The sequence below is a fragment of the Canariomyces notabilis genome (assembly GCF_033297395.1).
Source record: "Canariomyces notabilis strain CBS 508.74 unplaced genomic scaffold N656scaffold_7, whole genome shotgun sequence".
Lineage (NCBI taxonomy): Eukaryota > Fungi > Ascomycota > Sordariomycetes > Sordariales > Chaetomiaceae > Canariomyces > Canariomyces notabilis.
In genome coordinates this window covers 979658-1000826 of record NW_027041829.1, presented here as the reverse complement: position 1 = coordinate 1000826, position 21169 = coordinate 979658, and the positions used below count along the sequence as shown (strand labels likewise).

General features: G+C 53.6%; 8 protein-coding genes across 8 annotated transcripts; 3 read left to right on the top strand and 5 right to left on the bottom strand.

The window, feature by feature from the left end:
• Nucleotides 1-212: 212 nt before the first annotated feature.
• Nucleotides 213-3355, top strand: N656DRAFT_797187 (uncharacterized protein; the record flags this gene model as incomplete). Its single annotated transcript, XM_064817602.1, has 4 exons — nucleotides 213-1535; nucleotides 1607-1651; nucleotides 1774-3055; nucleotides 3201-3355. 4 exons carry the CDS (start codon nucleotides 213-215, stop codon nucleotides 3353-3355), a joined length of 2805 nt encoding a protein of 934 aa, XP_064671575.1.
• A 1517-nt stretch (nucleotides 3356-4872) lies between these two features.
• On the bottom strand, nucleotides 4873-6449 carry N656DRAFT_706879 (uncharacterized protein; the record flags this gene model as incomplete). Its single annotated transcript, XM_064811387.1, has 3 exons — nucleotides 4873-5979; nucleotides 6044-6241; nucleotides 6294-6449. 3 exons carry the CDS (start codon nucleotides 6447-6449, stop codon nucleotides 4873-4875), a joined length of 1461 nt encoding a protein of 486 aa, XP_064671574.1.
• Nucleotides 6450-7025: 576 nt separating this feature from the next.
• Nucleotides 7026-9506, bottom strand: N656DRAFT_778064 (putative single-stranded DNA-binding protein 68k chain). The gene is made up of 4 exons (XM_064814940.1): nucleotides 9063-9506; nucleotides 8751-9011; nucleotides 7243-8697; nucleotides 7026-7143 (listed from the first exon to the last, which is right to left on the bottom strand). Exons 1-4 carry the CDS (start codon nucleotides 9095-9097, stop codon nucleotides 7053-7055), a joined length of 1842 nt encoding a protein of 613 aa, XP_064671573.1. The 5' UTR covers nucleotides 9098-9506; the 3' UTR covers nucleotides 7026-7052.
• Nucleotides 9428-11338, top strand: N656DRAFT_611451 (amidohydrolase 2). The gene is made up of 4 exons (XM_064810298.1): nucleotides 9428-9659; nucleotides 9782-10524; nucleotides 10578-10641; nucleotides 10702-11338. The coding sequence occupies exons 2-4, from the start codon at nucleotides 9885-9887 to the stop codon at nucleotides 11036-11038; spliced, it is 1041 nt and encodes a 346-aa protein (XP_064671572.1). The 5' UTR covers nucleotides 9428-9659; nucleotides 9782-9884; the 3' UTR covers nucleotides 11039-11338.
• A 2508-nt stretch (nucleotides 11339-13846) lies between these two features.
• N656DRAFT_611011 (uncharacterized protein) lies at nucleotides 13847-14841 on the top strand. Its single transcript, XM_064810296.1, has one exon. It carries the CDS (start codon nucleotides 14133-14135, stop codon nucleotides 14703-14705), a length of 573 nt encoding a protein of 190 aa, XP_064671571.1. The 5' UTR covers nucleotides 13847-14132; the 3' UTR covers nucleotides 14706-14841.
• Nucleotides 14842-17375: 2534 nt separating this feature from the next.
• N656DRAFT_691348 (HET-domain-containing protein) lies at nucleotides 17376-18401 on the bottom strand (the record flags this gene model as incomplete). Its single annotated transcript, XM_064810656.1, has 1 exon — nucleotides 17376-18401. A coding segment is annotated over one exon (1026 nt), but the record flags the coding sequence as incomplete, so codon positions are not given.
• Nucleotides 18402-19185: 784 nt separating this feature from the next.
• On the bottom strand, nucleotides 19186-20337 carry N656DRAFT_610994 (uncharacterized protein). Its single transcript, XM_064810295.1, has 5 exons — nucleotides 20100-20337; nucleotides 19959-20002; nucleotides 19754-19840; nucleotides 19424-19690; nucleotides 19186-19358 (listed from the first exon to the last, which is right to left on the bottom strand). The coding sequence occupies exons 1-5, from the start codon at nucleotides 20233-20235 to the stop codon at nucleotides 19323-19325; spliced, it is 570 nt and encodes a 189-aa protein (XP_064671569.1). The 5' UTR covers nucleotides 20236-20337; the 3' UTR covers nucleotides 19186-19322.
• On the bottom strand, nucleotides 20206-21054 carry N656DRAFT_778060 (cytochrome b5). Its single transcript, XM_064814939.1, has 2 exons — nucleotides 20777-21054; nucleotides 20206-20678 (listed from the first exon to the last, which is right to left on the bottom strand). Exons 1-2 carry the CDS (start codon nucleotides 20868-20870, stop codon nucleotides 20521-20523), a joined length of 252 nt encoding a protein of 83 aa, XP_064671568.1. The 5' UTR covers nucleotides 20871-21054; the 3' UTR covers nucleotides 20206-20520.
• Between the last annotated feature and the right edge of the window lie 115 nt (nucleotides 21055-21169).

Below are 21169 nucleotides of genomic sequence, written 5' to 3'. Positions count from 1 at the left end.
AAGTTGCTAGAACAACAGCAGTATCGGGGAGAACACAAGTTAAACGCCTGTGCTGGGCTGTCGTTTGCGCCGTCACGAACAGCAACCGATTCGCCACCTCTTCCATCTCATCTTCCCTGTGTCGTCCCGCGGGGTGACTGTATCCCGCTCACTGCTCGAAAAGCCACGCTGTTTCCTCCTCAGGATTTTCTCAGCTTCTTGACTTGACTGCCATGGACACCTTTTGGGAGACCAAGTCGGTTGATCCGCCTAGGGAATTACAAACCGGAGAATGCATCTTATCTACGGACCTTGCTGGGCTGTCGGTTGCCGATGAACACGCTTCGACTGTCAATACCGCGCCTCCTCTTTCTGATCTCATGAATCGCGATTCTGCCACCCCAAACACCGGGCAGATGGAGAGGGATTCACCGACCAGTGGAGACGGAACCTCTTTTGCAGCGGTCCCTTCTTCACCCCCTACACCCTCCTCTCTCGAGGCCCCCACATCGGGAGTTCAAACGGAAGCTTCTTCTACGGTCTCAGTTCCGAGCCCCTCTTGCTCTGAGCGGTCGCCGCTTGACTCCAAGCTGACATTTCCTCTCGCACCCGACGTCGTCAACGAGTGTGCCCATCACGCAACCGACCGATACGGTGGATGTAGCAATATTGACGGCCTCGATGGAATCGATTTACTCGGGTTTATGGAGGATACGAACACCGACAAGCATCTCCCACAGACTAGTTCCAGCGGCTCTCGACTTATTGACTGTGATAACTCAACCGTCAACAACCCGTCTGGTGAGGACGAGCAGCGTCAGCCCTATCGCCACGGCCAGATCGGCGCCTTTGCCTACCAGCGTTTCGTCCCGGGTTCCCGTCCGATAACCTCCGATAACTGGCGCTCAAAGCCAGGTCCGAACTCCCCCACAGCAGAGCAAGGTCGTCTCTTGGGCACCGCCGGCAGCAAAACCGGCAGCAACAGCCCGATCCATCCATCTCCCATAGCTTCGGGCGGCTCTGGAAGCGGCATCTACACGGCTACCCACAACGCAACCCGCCCTGTGTCACATCCTTCGTCTGGGTACACCCCATCCCGTAGCCCGCTCTCTCCACCCACAAACCAGAGCATCGCCGGGTTCAGACAGCAGCAGCAGCAAGCTGGAGTCGACGGCGGCAACACGCACCCGAATTCACCAGCGGCGAGGACCGAAGCAGGGTTTGCTGATGGCAGCAGCAACCCAGCGGGTGTGGTGAACGACAGTAGCCAGTCAATGACTACCCAAAGCAGCAGCAGCGGCCAGACGAGGACAAATGCGGATGGCAGTACAAGCGTTAGCGTCAGGCTCAGCCCCGACACGCTCGGCTATTGCTTTGTGCGTCCCAACGGGGAGCGCACACGGCTTGTGCCCGTGGATATGTTGCCTGTCGCGTTGCTGGGCATTCCGGCCAGGGAGGACGCGAGCGGTGCAGCTGAGAGGCTGGTTGAGCTGCCTATTCCGCGGGGGGTCGATGCAGAGGGGAGATCGAGTAATATGGACCGTCTAAGGATTGCGGTGAGTACCTTACTATTTACCGGGATTATGGGTGCGAGGAAAAAGGAAGAATGCTGACGGGTATAATACAGTATCCGCTCGGGGGAAATGGTGAGGGCGCGAATGCGCTGATGCAGGTATGTGATCACTTGCTCCCCTGAGTACAGTCCGAGAATCTTTCCTCATTCCCTCCGTTCTCTGAATTCAATCCAAACCTCCTGTGATGAGACGAACCTAAAAGCTAACTCCAGCCTGGCAGACCTTCTCCCCAACCCATACCCACCACCCCAACGCATCCCACCCGTTCCATCCCTCCCATTCACCCTTCTCCCGCCATTCCTACCCCCCTCAATCCCACTACCCGTCTCAATGCACCACCACCACCACCACCACCTCCCGGCCACTCTCCCTCCCCCTCCCGCTCCCCCTCAATCTTCCCCAACACCAGCAACAACAACCTCCACCTGGTCCACAATCAAACCAACCTCCACCGAAACGAGCCAAAGTCTACTGCGACAAGTGGGTGCACGAGGGCGTCTGTGCCTTCACGCAGCAGGGGTGCAAGTTCAAGCACGAGATGCCCCTTGACACGGCCACGCAGCACACCCTGGGCTTGTTCCATGGCCTGCCGGCCTGGTTCAAGAAACGCCAGGCTGAGTTGGCACGATTGCAGGTTGTTCAACCAACCCAGGCGGCGGCGGCGCAGACTCAGCAGACGCAACAGGTGCAGGGGCAGGGGCAGTTTCATTCAGGTGGGGGAGGAGAAGGGGGCAATGGTGGTAATAGTGGTAGCAAAGGGGCTGCCTCTGTCGCTGGGTGGGGGTCGTTTGCTCCCGCTGATGCCAATGCCACTCACAACGGGAGCGGGTTGGTAGGAAGAGGGGGTACTAGTGCTAGCACTAGGGAGCGGGTGATGGGCGGTTCCGGGTCTGGGTCTGGTGGGATGGGTAGGTGGGCGATGGAGGGTGGTTCCCTTTTTGGTCCCCGGCAGCAGCAGCAGCAGCAGGCCCAGCACCGGCCGCAGCTAATGCAGTCGTGGCGGTCGGCGCCGAATCGAAACGCAAACACCAACAACAATGCTCAGTCTCAAGGCCGAGATGAGGAGGGAGAAGAACAAGAGGAGCGACAGCAGCAGCAACAGCACAAAGCAGTGCTGGCGGAACGGAAGAGCCTTCGTGGGACGGCAACGACGGGGTTTGACGGCGCAGCAACAACAGCGGCAAGGGAGTTGGCCACGTACCGCTTTGGTACCGGAGCCGGCGGCGCTGGCCATGGCACTTTGAGCAGCCGGAACGAGCGCGGATGTGGTGCCGATGTCGCCAGTGGCGGCCGGTTTGGCGGCGGCGATGGTCTTACTGCCTCCGGAGGGGGAGGAGGAGGAGGAGGCGGATGTGTTCCGCGGTCGCATACCAGGTCAACATGGGAGCAGCATTTCGCTGTTGGTACCGGAACTGGCGGCGGCCGGTTGATGGCAGATCATCAACAGCATCACCATCTCCAGCAGAATAATCAGACCGGTTCGGCTGGTTTTGGTGGCAGGGGTAAGTAACCACATCCAGTTTTCCTTCGTCTGGCCCCTTGCTTTGTTTACATTTGCAACCCCCTATCCCCGTTGCTTGGCAGACCCGCACACCTCTTCCATCACGGATGATAAGTTAAACAATGACTAAAATCAATAACAAACAGCATTCTCCGCCTTCCCCCCCTCGCAGTTCGGGCCCATTGCTCCTCCCCGCCTGCAGCAGCTACCACAGCAGCATCTAGACGATATTATGGCCGGCCTGACCCGGCAGTCTGGCGAGGCACAGGACTCGGCGGAGCACAGGCATGCGAGGCTCTGAAACGACACCCGGCCATAGAGAAAGGAACCTTCCTGACAAAAGAACTTTTATCGCTTCTTTTCATGACAGAAACACGACGTTTGGGTGTGGGAGCAAGAAATGTATGGATTTGCCAACGACAGTTGTTGACGTGTTCGATGGCTTGATGGATAGACCTTACTTTCTAATGGTCCTCTGACATCCCGTTATTTCCCAATTTCCATTTCTCGCTTCTCTCTTTTCTGGCTGTCTTTTCCCTCGGTGTCTTTTCTACTCCATCACGAACGTCGTTGGAATGATAAAAATGATGACATGGCTATGATATGAGACTGCTGGACGGACGAGGGGAACGGCTTTGCGCAGAGCTTCTTCTTCTTGGGCCCGTAACTTAGAATCATCTCACCGCAGCCCGAGCCGCGAGTCTTGGCCCTCTCATAGGGGGATTTCTTGGTTACTTCTTTCATTCCATTGGCCTCGGGCATTCTATCTGACGAAGAGACGATCATGGCTATAGCTAGCGACGAGAAGGAAGATTTCTTTCTCTTGTCTTCGCGACCCTTGTGTTTTTCCGGTACTTTTTCAAGATAGGAGAGGAGAAAACAAGCTAAAGGGACTACACTACTAGACAGAGAAGACATGTAATTCAAGGGGTACTTCTTTTTGGTTGGTTGAATAAACAGATCACCCAGCAACAGGTTTTCCTCCTAATCTATGTCTCGTTAATCCACTGCCTTGCTGATGGAGGTGAGGAAGGAGGAGCATTCCATAGGTTTGGTGCGGACCTGGAGATGGAGTTGTTCTTCCTAAGCACTGCTAATGATCTTATAAGAGTCAGGATGAACCTTTGGGTAGCACAGGACGATGCATCGCTCATTGATCCCTTCTCTGTTCCCTTTCCCAGGGTCCCTGATGTGTCAAAAGCACCTAGAATGTAGTCCTCAAAAACCGGGCAGAGTTCAATCAGAGAGCTCACGGCAATATCCCCTCTTTGCATGTATAATAATCGATAGATAGGAAACGAGCAGGTCATCACAGACAGGCCGGCAATCAACACCGAACAGAGTCACAGTTCACGAATCGCAGGCAGACAAGACACCCAGCTCTTTTCTGCATTACCCCTAGCTAGGCAGACAACCAACATCAATGCGGCAGATTGCCCCCAGCGGCAGCGGCTATCTGCTGGCATTTAATAAAGGCAGCCATGTGTTGCCATACCAGCGTCTGTTGCTTGACTTCCAGCCAAGCGGACTATCGTGACGACTGCTACGTCGTGTGGCTTTATGCACCCGTCCTCTCCAACGCCTGGCTGCCGCACCTTTACGCCGCGTTTTCCGTTCCGTATCTTGCTAGCCGACGTAAACCTGGATTCCGCTGCATAAGCCAGCAACACGTGTCTGCCCGTAATCTAAGAGCCCGGCCTGCTTCCCCCCTTGTGCGGGAAGCTACGTAATCAGGCTCCCGGGGAAAACTTCCCCTTCTACCCCCGCCCAACCTGGTCCGTCAGGGGCAGGCCAAATCGTTCTACTGCATTGTCCCAATCAGTAACCTGCCATAACGCCCGTCATCAAATCCTCATCTTCAACCTGGTTTATAAAGGCAAGATTGTAATCGCGGGCCCCAGCGTCTTTCTCCTTCTTCTGCTGGTTGACGAGGAACCGTATGTAGTCGCGGCTCGTGCCAAGCCGCTCGTTGGTCGTCTTGATGAGGTGGCCAAGACCCTCAAGACGCTGCGCAGTGCGTACCATCTTCCTAGCAAACTCTGCTTCGGAAGGCTCCTCAGCTCCGTCGAGGAAGGTGAGATACCTGGGGTCACCGTTCTCCGGCCGCTCAATCACACCAGTCAGCATGCCATTGTCGATCATGCTCTGAACAATTTCCTCAATCTCCGCTTCACTCTGTAGAGGCGCGGCCGTCTCGGCATTCTGGGTCCGCTGCCGTATCTGTTCGAGCGATATCTTGGTGTACACCCCCCGTAGTCGCAAGATCTGCCAGCGCTGGTAGTGCTGCAGCACCAAACGCATCAGGTTCAGGTTATTCTCCTCGGCCCAAAACTGGGCCCCCAACGCCTCGAACTCGCCCTTGAGCGTGGTGGCTGTGTTCTCCTCGAACGCTCGGGCAATAGACTGGTAAGGTTTGCTCAACGACGAATACACCTTCTGGGGCCCCAAAGCCGTGGTCGCTGGCAGGGCGGGCGCCTTGCCGTTGAGCAACAACCCTACGAGAATCCACTTGTTGTGCGCCTCCACCATGATCTTGCTGCACGCCGTGTGTTCTCTGGTCGGATATGTGATGACGCGCTCCAGAGCGTCAAATGCTTGCTTCCATGACTGCCGCTGTATGAAGCACAACCCACGAAGGAAATCGTATTGAAGCACATCGTTGCTGCTGAGCTGTCTTGTCAGGCCGGACTCGACTGTTAGGTACGCCGGCGGCGGCACATTCTCGTCGCACAAAGGCCGTGTCTCGTTCGACCCCTTCATGCCAGGGTAGAATACGATGTCCTTTTCGATAACGGGCAGTATGGGTTGGATGTCGTCGGTGGTATATGCGAGCTTGACCATAGCGACATGGTGCGAGGTGAGTACCGAGCCCCAAGGGTCGAGCTTGAGCAGTGCAGTTGCAAGAAGTTCGGCTGCAACAGAAGCCTGGGCTGTTGCGTTAACGATTCCCGAAGTCAACCTGAAACTTGTCACAGGTGCTGTCACCTACCGGAAACAGAGTCCCACTGCTGAGCCATTCGAGAACGGTGGTGAACATCTTCCCAGCATATCGGACCTGGATGCTGTCGAATGTATTGAGGAAAACTGTAATCTTGGCCAGGAGGTCACCGAGAGGCAGGTTGCCGGCGTTTTTGATGGCGATCAGCAGACTTAGGTACGAGATGGAGTGGTATTCTGGATGGACATGCTGGAACACTGTCAGCAGTCGCGGCAATTGGCTCTAGAAACAATCTACCCACATCTAGAAGTCGAGGAGCAAAGTCCTTGAAGCTGGACGAGGTCATCAGCTTCTCCACTTTCTGGCAGTGCGCCTTTGCTGCCTTGTGGTATATCGCATCATCGTAGGTGCCGCTCGGCGGCGGAAATTCTAGGAGCGACAAGGCAAGGTGGTCCATTTGTGGGAATGCCTCGGTCAAGGAAGACCGGCAAAGAAAAACCGGCGAGTCGGCAGGTGGGATACCCTCCAGGAGGCACTTCGACACTCGATGACAAGGGCAACCGTGACGTCGATCTCAGCTTCTAAGTCGTTGTAGCGTGTGTCGTGATAAAAGGAAAAGAAACGGTCAACGCTACAAGACACTCTTGGGTTCGGCAAAACTGCTTGTCATCCTTTGTCCCGCATATGGTGTTACTACCTGTGATTGTCGGCGCGGATTTCGGAGAAGAAGGAACCGAGTTCGGGAGGTACGGAGATGTTGTAGTTCAAACTGGAGCTCCCGGTCCCTGCCCCGCGATTTGGGCTGCCTAGAAGCCCCACTTTCCCGAACGTTAACACCCACAAGGCAGCATGCAAACGTCGTCTATCACTATGTACTGGGATTACTACAGCATCGACAACAAAAGACAAGGTGGCAGTGGTAATCGAAAGGTATTTCCTGTCATTGAAGGACCTCCAGCACTGTGTTCTCGGTCATGTGGTGATACATTCGGCTCCAGCCTTCCATAGCGACGACCTCTTACAGCACTTTGCCCTCGTAAACTCATTCATTCTCTCCTTGTTAGACACTCATTTGCTTAATCAAATCTGCCAGCTTGTGGGCCTCGGCCTTGTAGTCCAGCGGTGCGACACTCATGACCTGATAGCGAACTCTAAGCTTATATGTCAGTATACGCTCAACGAGACGGGAATGCAGATGGAAGCAGGAAGAGACAAACTGCAGCAGAAATGGCAGAGGGAAATAAACATACCGCTGTTGGTCGTTGTATGTATCCAGCTTTGCGCGGCATCGGAAAACCAGCTTTCTGCAATTGGCCGCTTCAAACTCGGCCGCCAGCCGCGAGGGTGACTCTTGTTCTTTCATCTCCATCAGCTCGTCGGCTGTTTTGCCGTTCATGACGACCCTGGCCGCGTCGTCGAAGCAGTTCAACCGCAGCTGGCTCGTGTGATCGTTGACGTTGATGCTCATAATGTAGCGGTACTGCGGGCGGTCGTGGTTGATGTTGCACTTCTCGCACCGCCACGTGCCGTCGCCCATGTCGGTCACCTTCTTGTTGCACCCTTCACTGCGGCACGCCGGGTAGGCAAAGTTTTCCTGCCAAATGTACACAATCGTTGCCTTGAGCGTGAAGTAGGTGGGTTGGTCGAACCCGAGGTTCTCCTCCTTTACCTGCGCCACCGTCTTGGTGTCATCGGTGCGGCCGGTGGCAGCCCCAACCGACGACAGGTTGTTGTGTGTCTGGAACGCATTATTCCTGCCGCTAGAGTCGTACCACCCCTTCAGCCGATGCGCATCGGGAATATCAGGATCGATAGCCATCGTGCCCGACGACAAGAGAGATAAACTGCGCCCGCCAAAGTCGCTGACTCGCGTGCCCTTGAAGGCAACAATGGACTCCGGAGGCGCATCGAACTCGGTCGCCGTCTTGCCCCAGATGGTCACGCGCACCGAGAAACCAGTGTCGTCAACCAGGGTAAGCTCGCGCTTGTCGTAGGGCTTCTGGGTTGTCTTGGAAGTGATGGATGTCACCTCGTCCACCTGCTTCAAGACGCCAATAACATCCACCGTTGCATCCTTCTCAACATCTGAGAGCTCCTGGATATTGACAAAGTTGAAGCGCACCTGCGGGACAGAGCTTTGGTCTTCTGCCTTCTCGATGACTGTGTCGCGCTCAAATGTGAGCTCGTAATCATTGGGAAGGTTGCTGAACTGCTTCTTGGCTAGGTTCACCTTGCAAGGGCTCGAGATATAGTAGACTTGGCCTTCCTGAAGCAGGTCGTAGAACTGATCGACTTGTTCGTTGAAGCCCGTCGCCCTAATCTCGCCGCTCTCGTCCAAGAAATTCACACTGAACAGCTTGCCGTCGCCGCTAGCCTTGTGCCACGTCTTGATGTCCGACTTGCTCGTGACCCGAGCCTTGATGGTCCATTTGTGTGCGTACGGAGATAGCGCCTCGATCGGGCATATAGTGCTCGCCCCGTGCCGGTCACTCCCGCCGCCGGTTCGCGAAGACAACTGCTTCTGCACTTGGGTTTTGGATTCCTGGGTCTGCTCGCTCTTGACACCATAAAAGCCGGCGCCGCCCATTGTGGTGGTCTGTGCCTCAGGTCCTTTCGTCTCGGGGGGTGTGATAGGTGCGGGCTCGCCGATTTTGTCCAAAATGCCGAGCGAGGAGATGACGTCGAGGTCCAGAATGACCAGAATACTAGAACCAGTAAGCTATGCCACATAGTTGGATGGGACGGCGGCACAACGGACCTTTTGCCCTTGATAGTCTGGTGCTGGTATTTCTTCATGCGGACAATACAGCCGCGCTGCAGTAGACCATCGTGGACGACGTGGTTTGCCTGGGTCGCTAGCATACACTGCACATAATGGCGGATGTCGCTCAAAATGATGCGGTATCTCTCAGGGCCGCCAGTCGTCGCCCCTTTCGCTTCGAGAGTCTTGATCTGTAGACATTGCAGCACCGGCACGGGAAACTGGGCTGCCGCGCGTTCTTCGTTGGTGACAATAGCCCTAGGCAAAACCGTCAGAGAAAAAATCTATGATAAAGCCGCGAGAACTTACTCTATTACGCCCTGGGTGATTTGTTGCTGAGCCATTTTGCTTAGATCAAAGTACGAATGGATCTTTGATGACTCCGGATCGCCGGCGAAAGTCGTTTGTGTAATGGATTATGGAAGGTTTGCATGGTTGGAGGGGTCGCGTTGGGCCTACAGGCAGGACGCGTCGAGGGGCACGAGTCCGATTATGTAATTAATTGCGGTTCTGGCACGTACAGTGCAGTACAGTGTAAGTCCCAAATGTGCAAGTGCGACTCCAAGTCACCTTCCTGTCTCCCTGGAACAACTTCAAGTTGCATCTGACAACCGTTAACAAGGTGTACCTTGACCTTTACAACTTGATTTCATCATTGTGTCCTCAAAGGTCTTGAAGAGCCACAGTGAGACATAAGCTGTCAGCCATTCAAGCCGCCGAACACCCACAGGATCCCTTCCGCAGGGTATGAAGAACACAGCAATGCAGGGAAAAGATCGCCCAATCTGCGGACTGTCTCAGCGGATAGTGGGGCACTTCCCCCGCTGTGTCGGTGAGCTTGAGGAGAACGACTGAATTCACTTGTTCGGAGACTCTGCAACTTCAACATCCAAGAGGGTTTCTCGAGTAAGATCGATTTGTTTTTTTGTTGATAGATTTGCTTATTCAAAATTCCCAACTAAGGTAACACCTACCGTCTGCAAGATGAGCTTAGGCGAACTCCTACCGTTACTAACCTTGTGATACAGACTCCCCAGCTGCACTGCGATCAGGGCTCTCAGCTACTTTAACTTTACTACTTTGGCAATTCCATTCCCCCTTATTTCACCGCACACTCGCAAGCTCGGTGCCATGGCCTCTTCACAGTCAACCACAGGATCTACTATCATTGACTCGCACATCCACTTGTACCCCAAATCCGAGGTGACCAGTCTTGCGTGGTACACTCCGGAGAACGACCTGGCCGGGAAACAACAGTCCGTGGACGAGTTCCGCGCGGCGACCGGCTCGCCGCCCAACCTAGCCGGTTTTGTCTTGGTCGAGGCGGACCGGAAGAATGACGACTCCAAGGATTGGACCGCGCCCCTGCAGGAGATCGCGTGGATGCGGCGAATTGCTACGGGTCAGCCAAAGGAAGGCGAAGGCCATTCCGCAGAGGATGCCAGGCTCTGTCTGGCGCTTATCCCTTGGGCGCCCATGCCTCTCGGCCCTGAGCAGCTTAGCAAGTATCTCGACGCCGCCAAGCAAGAGGCCGGGCCGGCCTGGGACAAGGTCAAAGGCTTCCGGTATCTGCTGCAGGACAAGCCGAACGGTACCTGTCTGAGTGATGCTTTCATTGACAGCCTGAAACTGCTGGGGAGAAAGGGCTATGTGTTTGAGATTGGCGTCGATCAGCACCGTAGAGGGAGACATCAGTTGGAGGAGGCGGTGGAGATGATAGACCGTGCCCATGAGGGAGTTGAGGAAGATCATAAGGTTGTGTTCATTCTGAGTAAGTTCCCCATTTCCCATGACAAAGATAATGCCGTATTGACCTGCTTCTAGACCATCTTTGCAAGCCAGATCTGGCCATACTCAACCAAACGAGCGACACCTCGTTCATTGCTTGGTATGTCTGCTCAAGCAGGCCAACTCGTCCCTCTAGGGCCGGTAACTAACAGTAGTCTAGGCGCACTGCCATGTTTACCCTCAGCAAGTGCCACCGGACGTACATGAAGCTGAGCGGCTGCTTCAGTGAGATGCCCGACAACCTCAAAGGGCGTTCAGCTTGGGACATACTCGTTGCCATCTCCAATTGGCTGGCGGTCGTGATAGCCGCCTTCGGTCCCAGCCGGATCATGTTTGGCAGCGACTGGCCGGTATGTACCGAAGGTGTGGGTGACGACGCCTGGAAGAAGTGGCATACGATCGTCGACAAAATGTGCGATATGGCTAGCCTGGACCAGGAGGCCCGTGATATGCTTTGGAGTGGGACGGCCAAGAAGGCCTACGGTATTGAGGGATAGTGCCCTCAACCGCTGCGACAGGCCGACCCAGGCTGGTCTTGTAAACGAGACACTGGCTCAGGAATATCGTGCAATGGATAAAGTCATCACGCGCAAAGAACTAGTCTATCTGATAGTATCAGGAGCACTACTTTATAGTTTATGCTGTGCAATTCTCAACTAAAACCTCCGTAGGGTGAGTATTGGTTGGTTATGGACTTGAAGGGGTCAGTTGGCCAAGGGCTCATTTACGGCCCAGGCCCTTGATTCACTTTGATTCCGCTCAAAAGAAATTTCGGCCGTAGGAAGAGTACCGGTAGTCTTGCTCTTCTCTCATCCCATCCGAACTTTCGGAGGGCAGCATCATGATCTAAGCCGGCCAACAAGCGCTCCGTCAGACTTTCTGAACGAGTGACAGCCTACGCTAGCAATTGCAAGGACAGGCTTGAATACCCATTGAACTGATGTATCAGGCGACATACAATAATGTTTCGCGGTGCCCTCGACAGCAAGGCATCTGAGTGTCGTTCGGCGCAGAACCCGCGCCAAGATCACCGATCAGGAGGTGGCACGTTGCTAAGAGGATCCGGACAGGGCCGCGCCGCAGCGGCGGATCTGAACTAACCGGCCCGCAAGCACAGCCCTATTGATTTCTGTTTCGTTTCATGTTCTCCTGTGTAAGTATTCAAAAAATAGGAGCGGCGATGGGCCGATTTATCGAGGCCAGCCGGGAGGTCCTTGACTGCCGCAGCCTCCGTTGATCGTGGGTTGGCCTTTGCTATGTCCTCCTGAAGGGAAACGACGCCGCCCGCAGGTATTTGCGCAGCGGATTTTCTGCATTTCGCTTTAGAAGCTGCTGTGTTGGTAATGCATGTCATCAGGGTGTAGGTGAGGCAATTGTGAGATGGGTATTCGATGAAGGAGCGCAAACCGTCCAACACGGAAACCGCCATCGCCGGATTGATGATATCATATTGTCATCCAGTTAAATGCCGAGAAGTCCCAGAATACGTGAGGGCTTCCAGATATATCTGGGTTCGACAAGGAGCGTGAACAAGAAATCGGGGTGGTCTACGAAGTACTAGTATGTCGACTCCCGGCTAACCATGCTGCGAAGCCAGGGAAACCCACAACAAGTGTTCTGTACTTAAAGGATGCCGCTCGACAGGCTTCTTTGTCCAATGTCAGTGAGCATGCCCAAACCCAGCAGTATATGCGGGAGGCCCATCAGACATCACTCGCTACCTAAGGAATGGATTTTAGGGTGCGAACACGGCCGGAAGGAGCAACCATTGCCAGGAACCATGACACATCACGGGTCTGCTAGTCTGCGACGGGGAAAAGGCCCCTGAAGACTGAACCGAAGGCAATTTTGTTGCAAATCTTGCAACGGTTAACAGCCGAATGCAGCAAATATCCGTCCATGGCAAGGGAAATTATACCCGCCTCTATGGGAAAGAGAGCTGATCCGTGTCTTGGCGCTGCTCCCAGGAGTCCGGAAAATCTGGGGAAGCTGTCAGGCACCGAATTTAGCAGCGCATGTCCATTTCGCTAGCCGGAAAACGGCGCCGACAGCCGGCTTCAACTGCAGCACACTGGACTACATACGTACATTTCCCGCGTGTAGGTACAAGTACCTTACGTATGTAGAATGTGACTCCAAGGATCACAGTCCAGTTCCTGCTTGAACCGGCTGAAAACGGGATGAAGCAGGCACGGGCAGATCGTGGGTAGATCGCGGGCAGCTCTTGGAAATTGGACGGACGAGAATTCCGAAAAGGAATTGCATGCCAGAATCACGGGCTTTGCGTCACCAAATTCCTGTCGAAGCGAGGCACGACATCAGCCCAGCAATAGGAGTTCTTTGTTTTCGTGAGCCCATCTCCGACACGGCTGATGGGATTGGGATACCTATATCGGAGCTAGAATCTGTTGCGCTGACGGAGGGCATGGTTGTGGCTGGCATGCTTTGCCGCCCTCATAGGGTTAGGGTAAGAATAGGTGAGAAGGGCCAAGTTGCCAGAGAGGATCAACAGCCTTAGAAAGCCGGATTCCTGCGGTTCTTAGCCCATCCCCATCTGTGTCCACGACGACTGTGAGCAACGACCAGGTGAGGAATAGAATGCGCCGGGCGTTTCCTGGTCAATGTGAGGGCTCCCTACCTACATGGTTCGCCCGTGCCATAGAAGAGCAGCTAGGCAAGTCCAAGATGAGGAAGTGATGTGAGAGGCGCGGTGGGCATTTGCCAATCTGACTGGTGGGCGTGGTGACACCATACCTGGTGCTTCAATTGCTGGAGCTATAAGTGAAGAGCGTTCAGCGAACAGCATTGTCGATGCTGCGTCTCATCAGAGCAGCGCCGCATAACTCTGGCCTCGACGGGATCCGTGAAACGCTGACCGGTCTGTAGGCAGCGATTCTTCTGGGTGTGTTTTGGCCTGGAGTGGCCTGTTCCATGGGGGCTGAGAGAACGCGGAATTACACCCCACAGGTACCCACAGGCACCCCTGAGAAAACCTCAATTCCTAAGTGGGACTGTGAAGTGAGATGTTCTAAAGCATTAGACTCGATTGCTTGGTTTAAGCAGGAATTATTCCTTACCAAGTCCTTCTCTGTCACTAAGCTCTGTTTGTGGAATTGATTCCTGACAGCTGCTAGAGCCGGGAGAAAGCTGACTTTAGTGGGATAACAGGAAGGAAAGAGAGCTAGGTAACTTTTGCTTGAAGTAGCAAGTGATATTGCAGCGACCAGTCTGTCGCTTTAGCAGCCTCAGAATCGTGGGTTACGTTGCCTGATTGGGACAAGCCCGAAGTTGCCCCACGGGGCATGCATGGATGCATGTGTAGAATTTTCTGAGAATCTTTCCCCGGCTCAGATCCCCGGACACGCAACAAGCGTTGCCAACCACGTTCGTCTTCGGTCTGGTAAGCCAGCCATGACGCTTTCCTTACCGCCTGTTGGCAGGGCCACAAAATCACAGAAAAGCTGTTTTCCTTGCTAAAATGCCGAAAGACAAAGTAAAGCTTACGGCATAATCCCTTGGCAACATCCTGGTTGACCGACGCTCCCGGGCCTACCAACAGTTTCTAAAGTACGTAAGTTATCTGAACTGCACATGTACATACATACGTACGGTATAATAGAATTTTCAAAGTGGAGCGCCTCATCAGATGGACCGACGGCAAAGCCGGAATTACTTGTGAAGAAAGGTCTGAAACTGACGATGTTGCTCTCTTTAACACCGAGGTTCACTTGCCGAGCTGTTGAATTCAAGCGGTCCAGCCTGGAGCTCTCTTCGAACAGGGCTCCGGCCCCAACTCCCGGCTTGTCCTGTCGTATGTCGGCTCTCGGGTACCCACTGTTGATTAGGTACAATACAAGTACCATGGCATGTACGGACTACAGAGTATTTTACACTACACCCTTACCGAGGGTGTATTTCTCATTTGTTTATCATGAGCGCAATCTCGAGAAGTTCGATGACATCCCCATTCTCCTTAGATGCCGAAAAGCCGCGGGTAATTCCCTGGCTAGAACTTGTTTCCTCGTGAACAGAGTCCTCTTGTTCTTGGGAAGGGAGGAAGAGTACATAGGGGTTGTACTTATACAATACAATACATACAGTACAGCATTAGTACAACCCAACCGCCCATGCACTTACTGCAGTCAATGCAAAGGTCCCATATAATACCTTCCTATGTCTAATGAGAGCTCTGGGATCTTTGTAAACCATCAGGCAGGCAATAAAAACAATCCGGGGCTATGGTACAAATTGTATGTACTCCGCTTACCCCAGAATTCCAGTGGCCCGCGCCGAGAATTCTCAGATTGACCCCCCCCTGTCCCTGTCAAACGGCCGGTCTGGTCTGGTCTGGTCTCCCCTTCCTCCCTGGCCGGACCTGCTACATAAAGACTGTGTCTCAGAGCCATCCGATCTTGCTTCCCGTTTCTTTTCTTATCCTACACTAACATCGTCTTGAGTTTGACCGACCACCTCCCGCCATAACTAAGGTAGCTAATTGCTTGATCCAAACCATACATCGTTGGGTCGATCACACTCTTTACCCAGGTATTAATACAACCTTGGTCGCCTGCTCGCCAACCCTTCGCTTCACTTGAAGACATACTCGCCAGGCCGCTCGCCAAACCTTCAGACCAGATATCAACAAGCTCCGTTGCTGTTCCTCAGAAAAAGGTTAGTCATCTCATTAGCTCTTCAGCTTTTGTTCACCAGTGTTGACCCAGCCAAAGCCTAAAGCCTCACAAACCACACCAGACGACCCAAGAAAAAAGAGCCGTCATCATGCCCGTCTCCCAGGTCGCCTCGCAGCTCACTGCGCCGATCCCCATCCCGGCGGCGCCGCGTCACCGGGGTCTTGGTCTGATCACGACCCAGGAGCTCTTCACCAGCCTGAATGCGTCCTTGGCGTCCAAGATGGACCAGCTGGTCACACCCATCCACCACATCCAGGAGCATGACTACTCTGTCCCGGCACCTCCCCCGCCCAGCCCCGTCAGCTTCCGCGACCACTGGCCCGTGTCGATGCGCCGCTAAGCCTGTCATCCAGGCCAGTTATTGTTTTTGAGAGTCAAAAATCATCGGGCGTTTACGGTCTCATCGGCTCCTGAGCTTATCCATCTCTTCATATCCGGATTACACATCTAACACACAACACTTCCGTTCACGGTACACAAAAATTTTATGTGTGCCATCGGCAAAAGCTTTCTTTTACGACCTTTATTACACCATTCATATCAATTTCGGCCATCATTTATCGGAGTCGGCAGGGTTTTTGGAGTTCTCTTCCCTGCCATAGTGCAGTGGCACAGCAGTCAACAACGGCTTTCCTTTTCTATCTGTTTTCTTCTAGCTTTCTTTCGGTTTTTGGGACAGGCGGGTAAGGGCAAGGTACGGCGCTACACAAAAGTATCATATCCGATCCATCAGGCGGAGGCATCTTTGGCTTGTATTGTATCGTATGGTGGGATCCACTTTACTACCCGGGAGCTGGCTGGATCAAGTTCCTGCTAGAGAGGATGGATTGATCTTCCTGTTCAGTTCCCGCTGCAGTGGCAGCTTGGTACTTCCTCCCTAAGCAGCTACCCTACCCGTATCAGGGTAATACAGCACTTCATTTTCTCAATACCTCTGCGAATTGTCCTATGTGTTGTACCGGATGCTGTGTTTGTGTGATTGCTTTCCTTCCTGACCAACAGGGAACTGAATAAGGTATTGTCACAAACAAACGCCGACACAACAGACGAGCCAATGACTACCAACCAAACAGAAAACAGCGTCTCGAATCCCAAGCCCGATAACCCCAGCTTACACGAACCAACCAATTTCTCATAGGACATTGCTAGAAATCACATCCCTAGGCTGTTGCTACGATGCTTGTCGTGATCACACCAACATTCCTCCACAGAAATCACGCGCCAGCCGGCCAGTCAACCAGCCGTAATGGCCCATCACACATAAAGTGTGAAGGCGGGACGGATGGGCGGTATGACATTAAGGGAAGCACCAGCCGGCAAGGTGCAAACAGAGTAGCAGCGTCAACCCATTCACCGTTAAAACAAACCATGTACATGTACCACTCTTAACGACCGATGCACGTTCCCTAAGGGGATAGGCACTCTGTAGCCAAATTCAATCAGCGGTTCAAACGGAGGTAGTATCTGGGCTACCAGTATCAAGCACACAGGGGTAATTGCCTGACCGTAACACACCCTTCCTTTTGACGTGAAAGGCAAGACTGGGTGACCTGACAATGCCTTTCCACTAACCCTTATTCATGACGGAGCCGCTCAGGGCCAAGGGCGAACATGATATCGTGTATCTGCTAGGTAGAAGTAGCGCAAACCAGGCTATTACGATCTTTCAGTAAACGGTAAGGTATATACGCTCACATAAAGGGGTCCTAGGTTGCTTAGGTTACAGATAAGATGTTCTAAGATTCAAAATGGCCTAAGGTATCCAGTCAATACACATGTGCCATATCCCCACCAGCCGATACGTAAGGGCCTTAGGATAACCGCAACTCCTATCCTGCGGTACACCCCGGGTTCTGCCAGTCTCAAGAGTAAGGCATAGACAGAGGGCCCGGGTTTGACTTCTAGATCGTTGGAAAGGAAAACATCTTTCCGACCATCATTAGGTCCTTCAGCGATACTGATGCATTCCCGGCACGTAACATTATCCGCATCATCAGTCATATCGCACCCAGCCTACCACATATTGCCCGTCTCTGATCAGGCAATCTCTCTCACAGGGTTCGAGGCTGCATCCTGATGAAATCCGCCCCAACGGAGCCATTAGCACACACCTATAGGGCCCCTTCATTTGGCTGCCCGAGCCTAGATCCTTTTCACCCGTAACCCAGAATTTGGTGTCGGTCTTCCAGCGTAATCCATCCGTGGGAATAGATATATACCCAATTTCCCCTGTATAGGCCATCCAAGACCATGACGGCACTCTCTGGCCCTTTATACACCAGAATGAGACTTTGTCTCTGAAGTCGAATAGAGGCTCCATCCACTTGTCTTGGGAACGCTGCCAAAGCAGGCTCTCGCCGAGATAGCGTCGAACGATTCCGTACAAGCTCCTTGTTCGATGAAGGTCTTCTAATCGATATTCAAGGCCCGAAATGGCAACTGGCCTGTCCGATCTCTCCGTGAGCTCAAGTCTCGAGTATCGAACAAACAAATCGCGAAACATAGCGAATCCGACTTCCGGTGCGCCACGCAGAAGCCTCGAAGGCTCCGGAGCGCCCGCACGGTCCCCGGGTCTCACAATCTCGCCGGCAGACTTGGATCGAATCGCAGAACCGCACTCCCAGTACGTTTCGTCTCCTGTGAAGTGGAGAATCCGACGTGATAGTACCCGTTCCTGAAGTATCCATCCTCGCCGGCTCAAGTCCCCCTTCTCCACGTCCTCTTCGAAATTCCCGCGTGCCTTTTCGGCAGGGGAAAGGGAGATCGTGCAGTAAGCTGAAGCATACACTTCGGCCATCCTCCCCGGCTCAGCTGCCCAGTCCCCCGCGTCGTCTTGAACTATGCAAAGAGAGTCGATCCAGAGAAAGCGAACCCCAAGCTGCCTCGTAGCGCGTACAGAGTCCTGAAATTTCTGCGGTAGATCATTGAGCTTGATACCCTGTCGTCGATCGTCTAGGTTAGCTTGAGTAGTTCTCGGAGTGTCCGTCTGCCAACGATGGGTCAATGTAATGTATCGTCCCATTGCTCTCCGGTTCGTAACGATTACCCTGGCTGGCAGTATGGCAATGTAGTAGTCGGCGTGCCTGTGATCTTCGTCACATACTCGAAGCCATTCTCGGTACATGCGAGAATCGTCCTCGTTCCTGGGCTCTGCCAGCGTCGGAGTGGTTTCCGTGCAAGAGTTGGCTAGAGGGTCGATTATTCTGACTCCAGTTTCCATGCAAAGAAGATGCCGTTTAGCTTCCTGTAAGCCTTCCAAATCGGCTTGTCGCCATGGACCTTGCCACAAGGCCTTCAAATGCAACGATTTGTCCTGGGCCAACCATCGATTGACTACAGCGGATTCCCACATAACTCGCCTTGCATTTTGCTCTTTCCGCGCTGCTTTGAAGGCAGCTCGCTCACGCTCACGAAACACTTGCAACAACTGCGTACCGCCCAAGAGAGCCGCAGTCAGCTATTGAAGAGGTGCAGAGGGATCCAGTTCCACGAAAATACAACCACACGGCCGCTGGATAGATCGCAGTCTGCCAATTAAGGGGTCAAGAGACGCTTACTTCTGCGAGTCGTGGCCGTCTCTTGGCCAGTCGACGGTTGGACCACCATGTCCACGGTAATTTGGTTTTCAACGACAGTCGCAGCCCTGACTCTTGCAACAGGATGGGGTGTCTCTGACCCTGGTCCCAAATTGTATCCTTTTTTCCTCAGCGGGGAGCACGGGAATGCCATAAGTACTGTACTTCGGCGGCGAGAAATTCCTTCCGTTCGTCTTGAACTTCCAACCCCTCTTGGTGTCTGATATATTCCTCCAAGCATCCTGCCACTTTCTCTTCGCCGCTGAGCTCGTCAGCTAGGATGGACCGGGGCTTGATCAGCCGAGAATGTTCACCCAGCTGGTCCTCGCTCAGAGTTGTTGCCAGTGGACCTTCAAAGCTGCTCTCATTAGTAGTCTCCCCGTAAGCAGCCGAGTGGTTCATCACCGATACTCGTAAGAACTGGGGTTTCCGCGCGTTCGCCTGGTCCGGTGATTGGGATACCCGATTGGGAACTGCTGCATTCTGGTTCCTGTCGCCCTGTCACGGGCGTGTCATTATAGACACACTGTGATTGACGAGCACCGAATCAGCTGATGAATCCAAGTTTGAGCAGCCAAGATCTCGAGCTCAGTGTTTGTGTAAAGACTTGACCTACTGGAAGCGCTGTCACCTTCCGTGTGCGATCCCAAGTGACATCGTCAGATGCGGCCCGTTTTGAAGAGACCATGCTAGATGCTTCCACTGTAAGCGTAGGAACAATTTCGATAGTGTTTGACAATATCATGAGGACTTTTACGGCAGAGATTCCGGTATTAGATGTGTCGACAGTTGTTGGATGCCGCCCTGAGTGTGTATATGTGCGGGTGAGGCGGGACCGGGAAACTGATTGGCGAGCCTGGTCATCTGGGAAAGCCACCTGCAGCTGGCTGCCGTTCCAGTTATGTCCATTGGGAGAACCAACTTGACTGAACCGCTACCTACCTACGTTTATTGTGTGAACCCAGTCTGCCCGGAAGCTGGGGGCAGCGTAGCGGTACAAATCCATTTCCCACAACGAAAAGCTTGTGACGGACTTACGGCTGTTGTCAGTTTCTCAACAGCTCTCGTCAAGGAAGGTAGGTGCTTAAGCGGTTAAAAAGGCCAACGGCTTGAGATTGCGGTCAGGTCGTTTGGTAAGAGCAGCTGCCTACCTTACGAAGTTCAAGCCGGAGCGAGGCAGTCGCAACCGGTCCACCTGCTCCTCAAACGGCTTGTCAGATTCGCGGCTTCCCAACAATAAGACAGCATTAGCACTTAGCCACTAGCAGTCCTCCCATGTCGTGTCTAGGTACCTTGCTTTCGCCGGCATCCGAACCATCCTCTCCCTGTCGCACCGAGGAGAGCCTTTCTGCGTTGATCTTGTGAACTCGCGAGTGTTCTACAAGAATTGTTCTGTGTTGCACGTGGGGTGGTAAGCACCGGATGCATGATTTTCGGGTCCAACTCTAGTTGTGGGGTTTGCTGCAACTTTCCTCGTTCCAAGTGTCATGATCAAATCAGCAGATGTTCCGGAAGGACAGATGCTCTCACTCCCTCCTCTCTCTTCACCCCCTTTTCCAGACTCAAGAGACGGGAGATGATAAGGTAGCAAGACCTGTCCAAAGGACAAGCGTCTGCAGGTATTGTGGTATCAATGCTATGCCGAAAGAGTAGCCCAATCATTGCCTCGTACAAATACATGCCACATGCCGCATGCCTGGCCAGCCCAAGCCGTTATAGCTTGGCCGCCTCCTTGAGCGTCCCGACCTTGAGCTTGCCGCCGTATTTCTCAAGCACATTCTTGCTGTGGTACTTCCAGAACTGCTTTGTGGCGTCCTTGCCGGCCATGCGCTTGAGGATCTTGGCCCCGCCCGGGTGCTCGTCTAGGAAGTCTGTCCGCAATGGCGAGTCCCGGTCAGCACTCAGGTGATTCGTTTTCCTTGTCGCGGAGAACAATTGAGGAAAGAGGATGGAATATATGAGGACCTACTGGCAATGTCGTAAACACCGTCGTCGATGATTATGTACATGCCATTCTCGTCCTTGTGCTGGGCGACCTCGGCCTTGGTGAACTGCTTGGACATTGCGGGCAGGTTGTGGTGTCCTTTGACTGTTGCCGCGGTTTTCCGTTATAGGCAAGGGTATCGCTATCGTCGCAAGATCGTATTGAGAATCCGCAAGTATGATGCAAAACGTATAAAAAAAATGAGTGGTGGTAAAGAGCAGTTCAGCGAGGTCGAGATGATTGTTAAGCGTCGAACGCCGAGTGGCCGTTGTTGAGGAGTCCATGAACCCGGTTCGGCTCCCGCAATTCGTTTTGCCTCGGCTCGGTTGACAATCGCCGGGCCCCAAGAGGTCTCGACCAGGGGCTTGGACCGTGCTA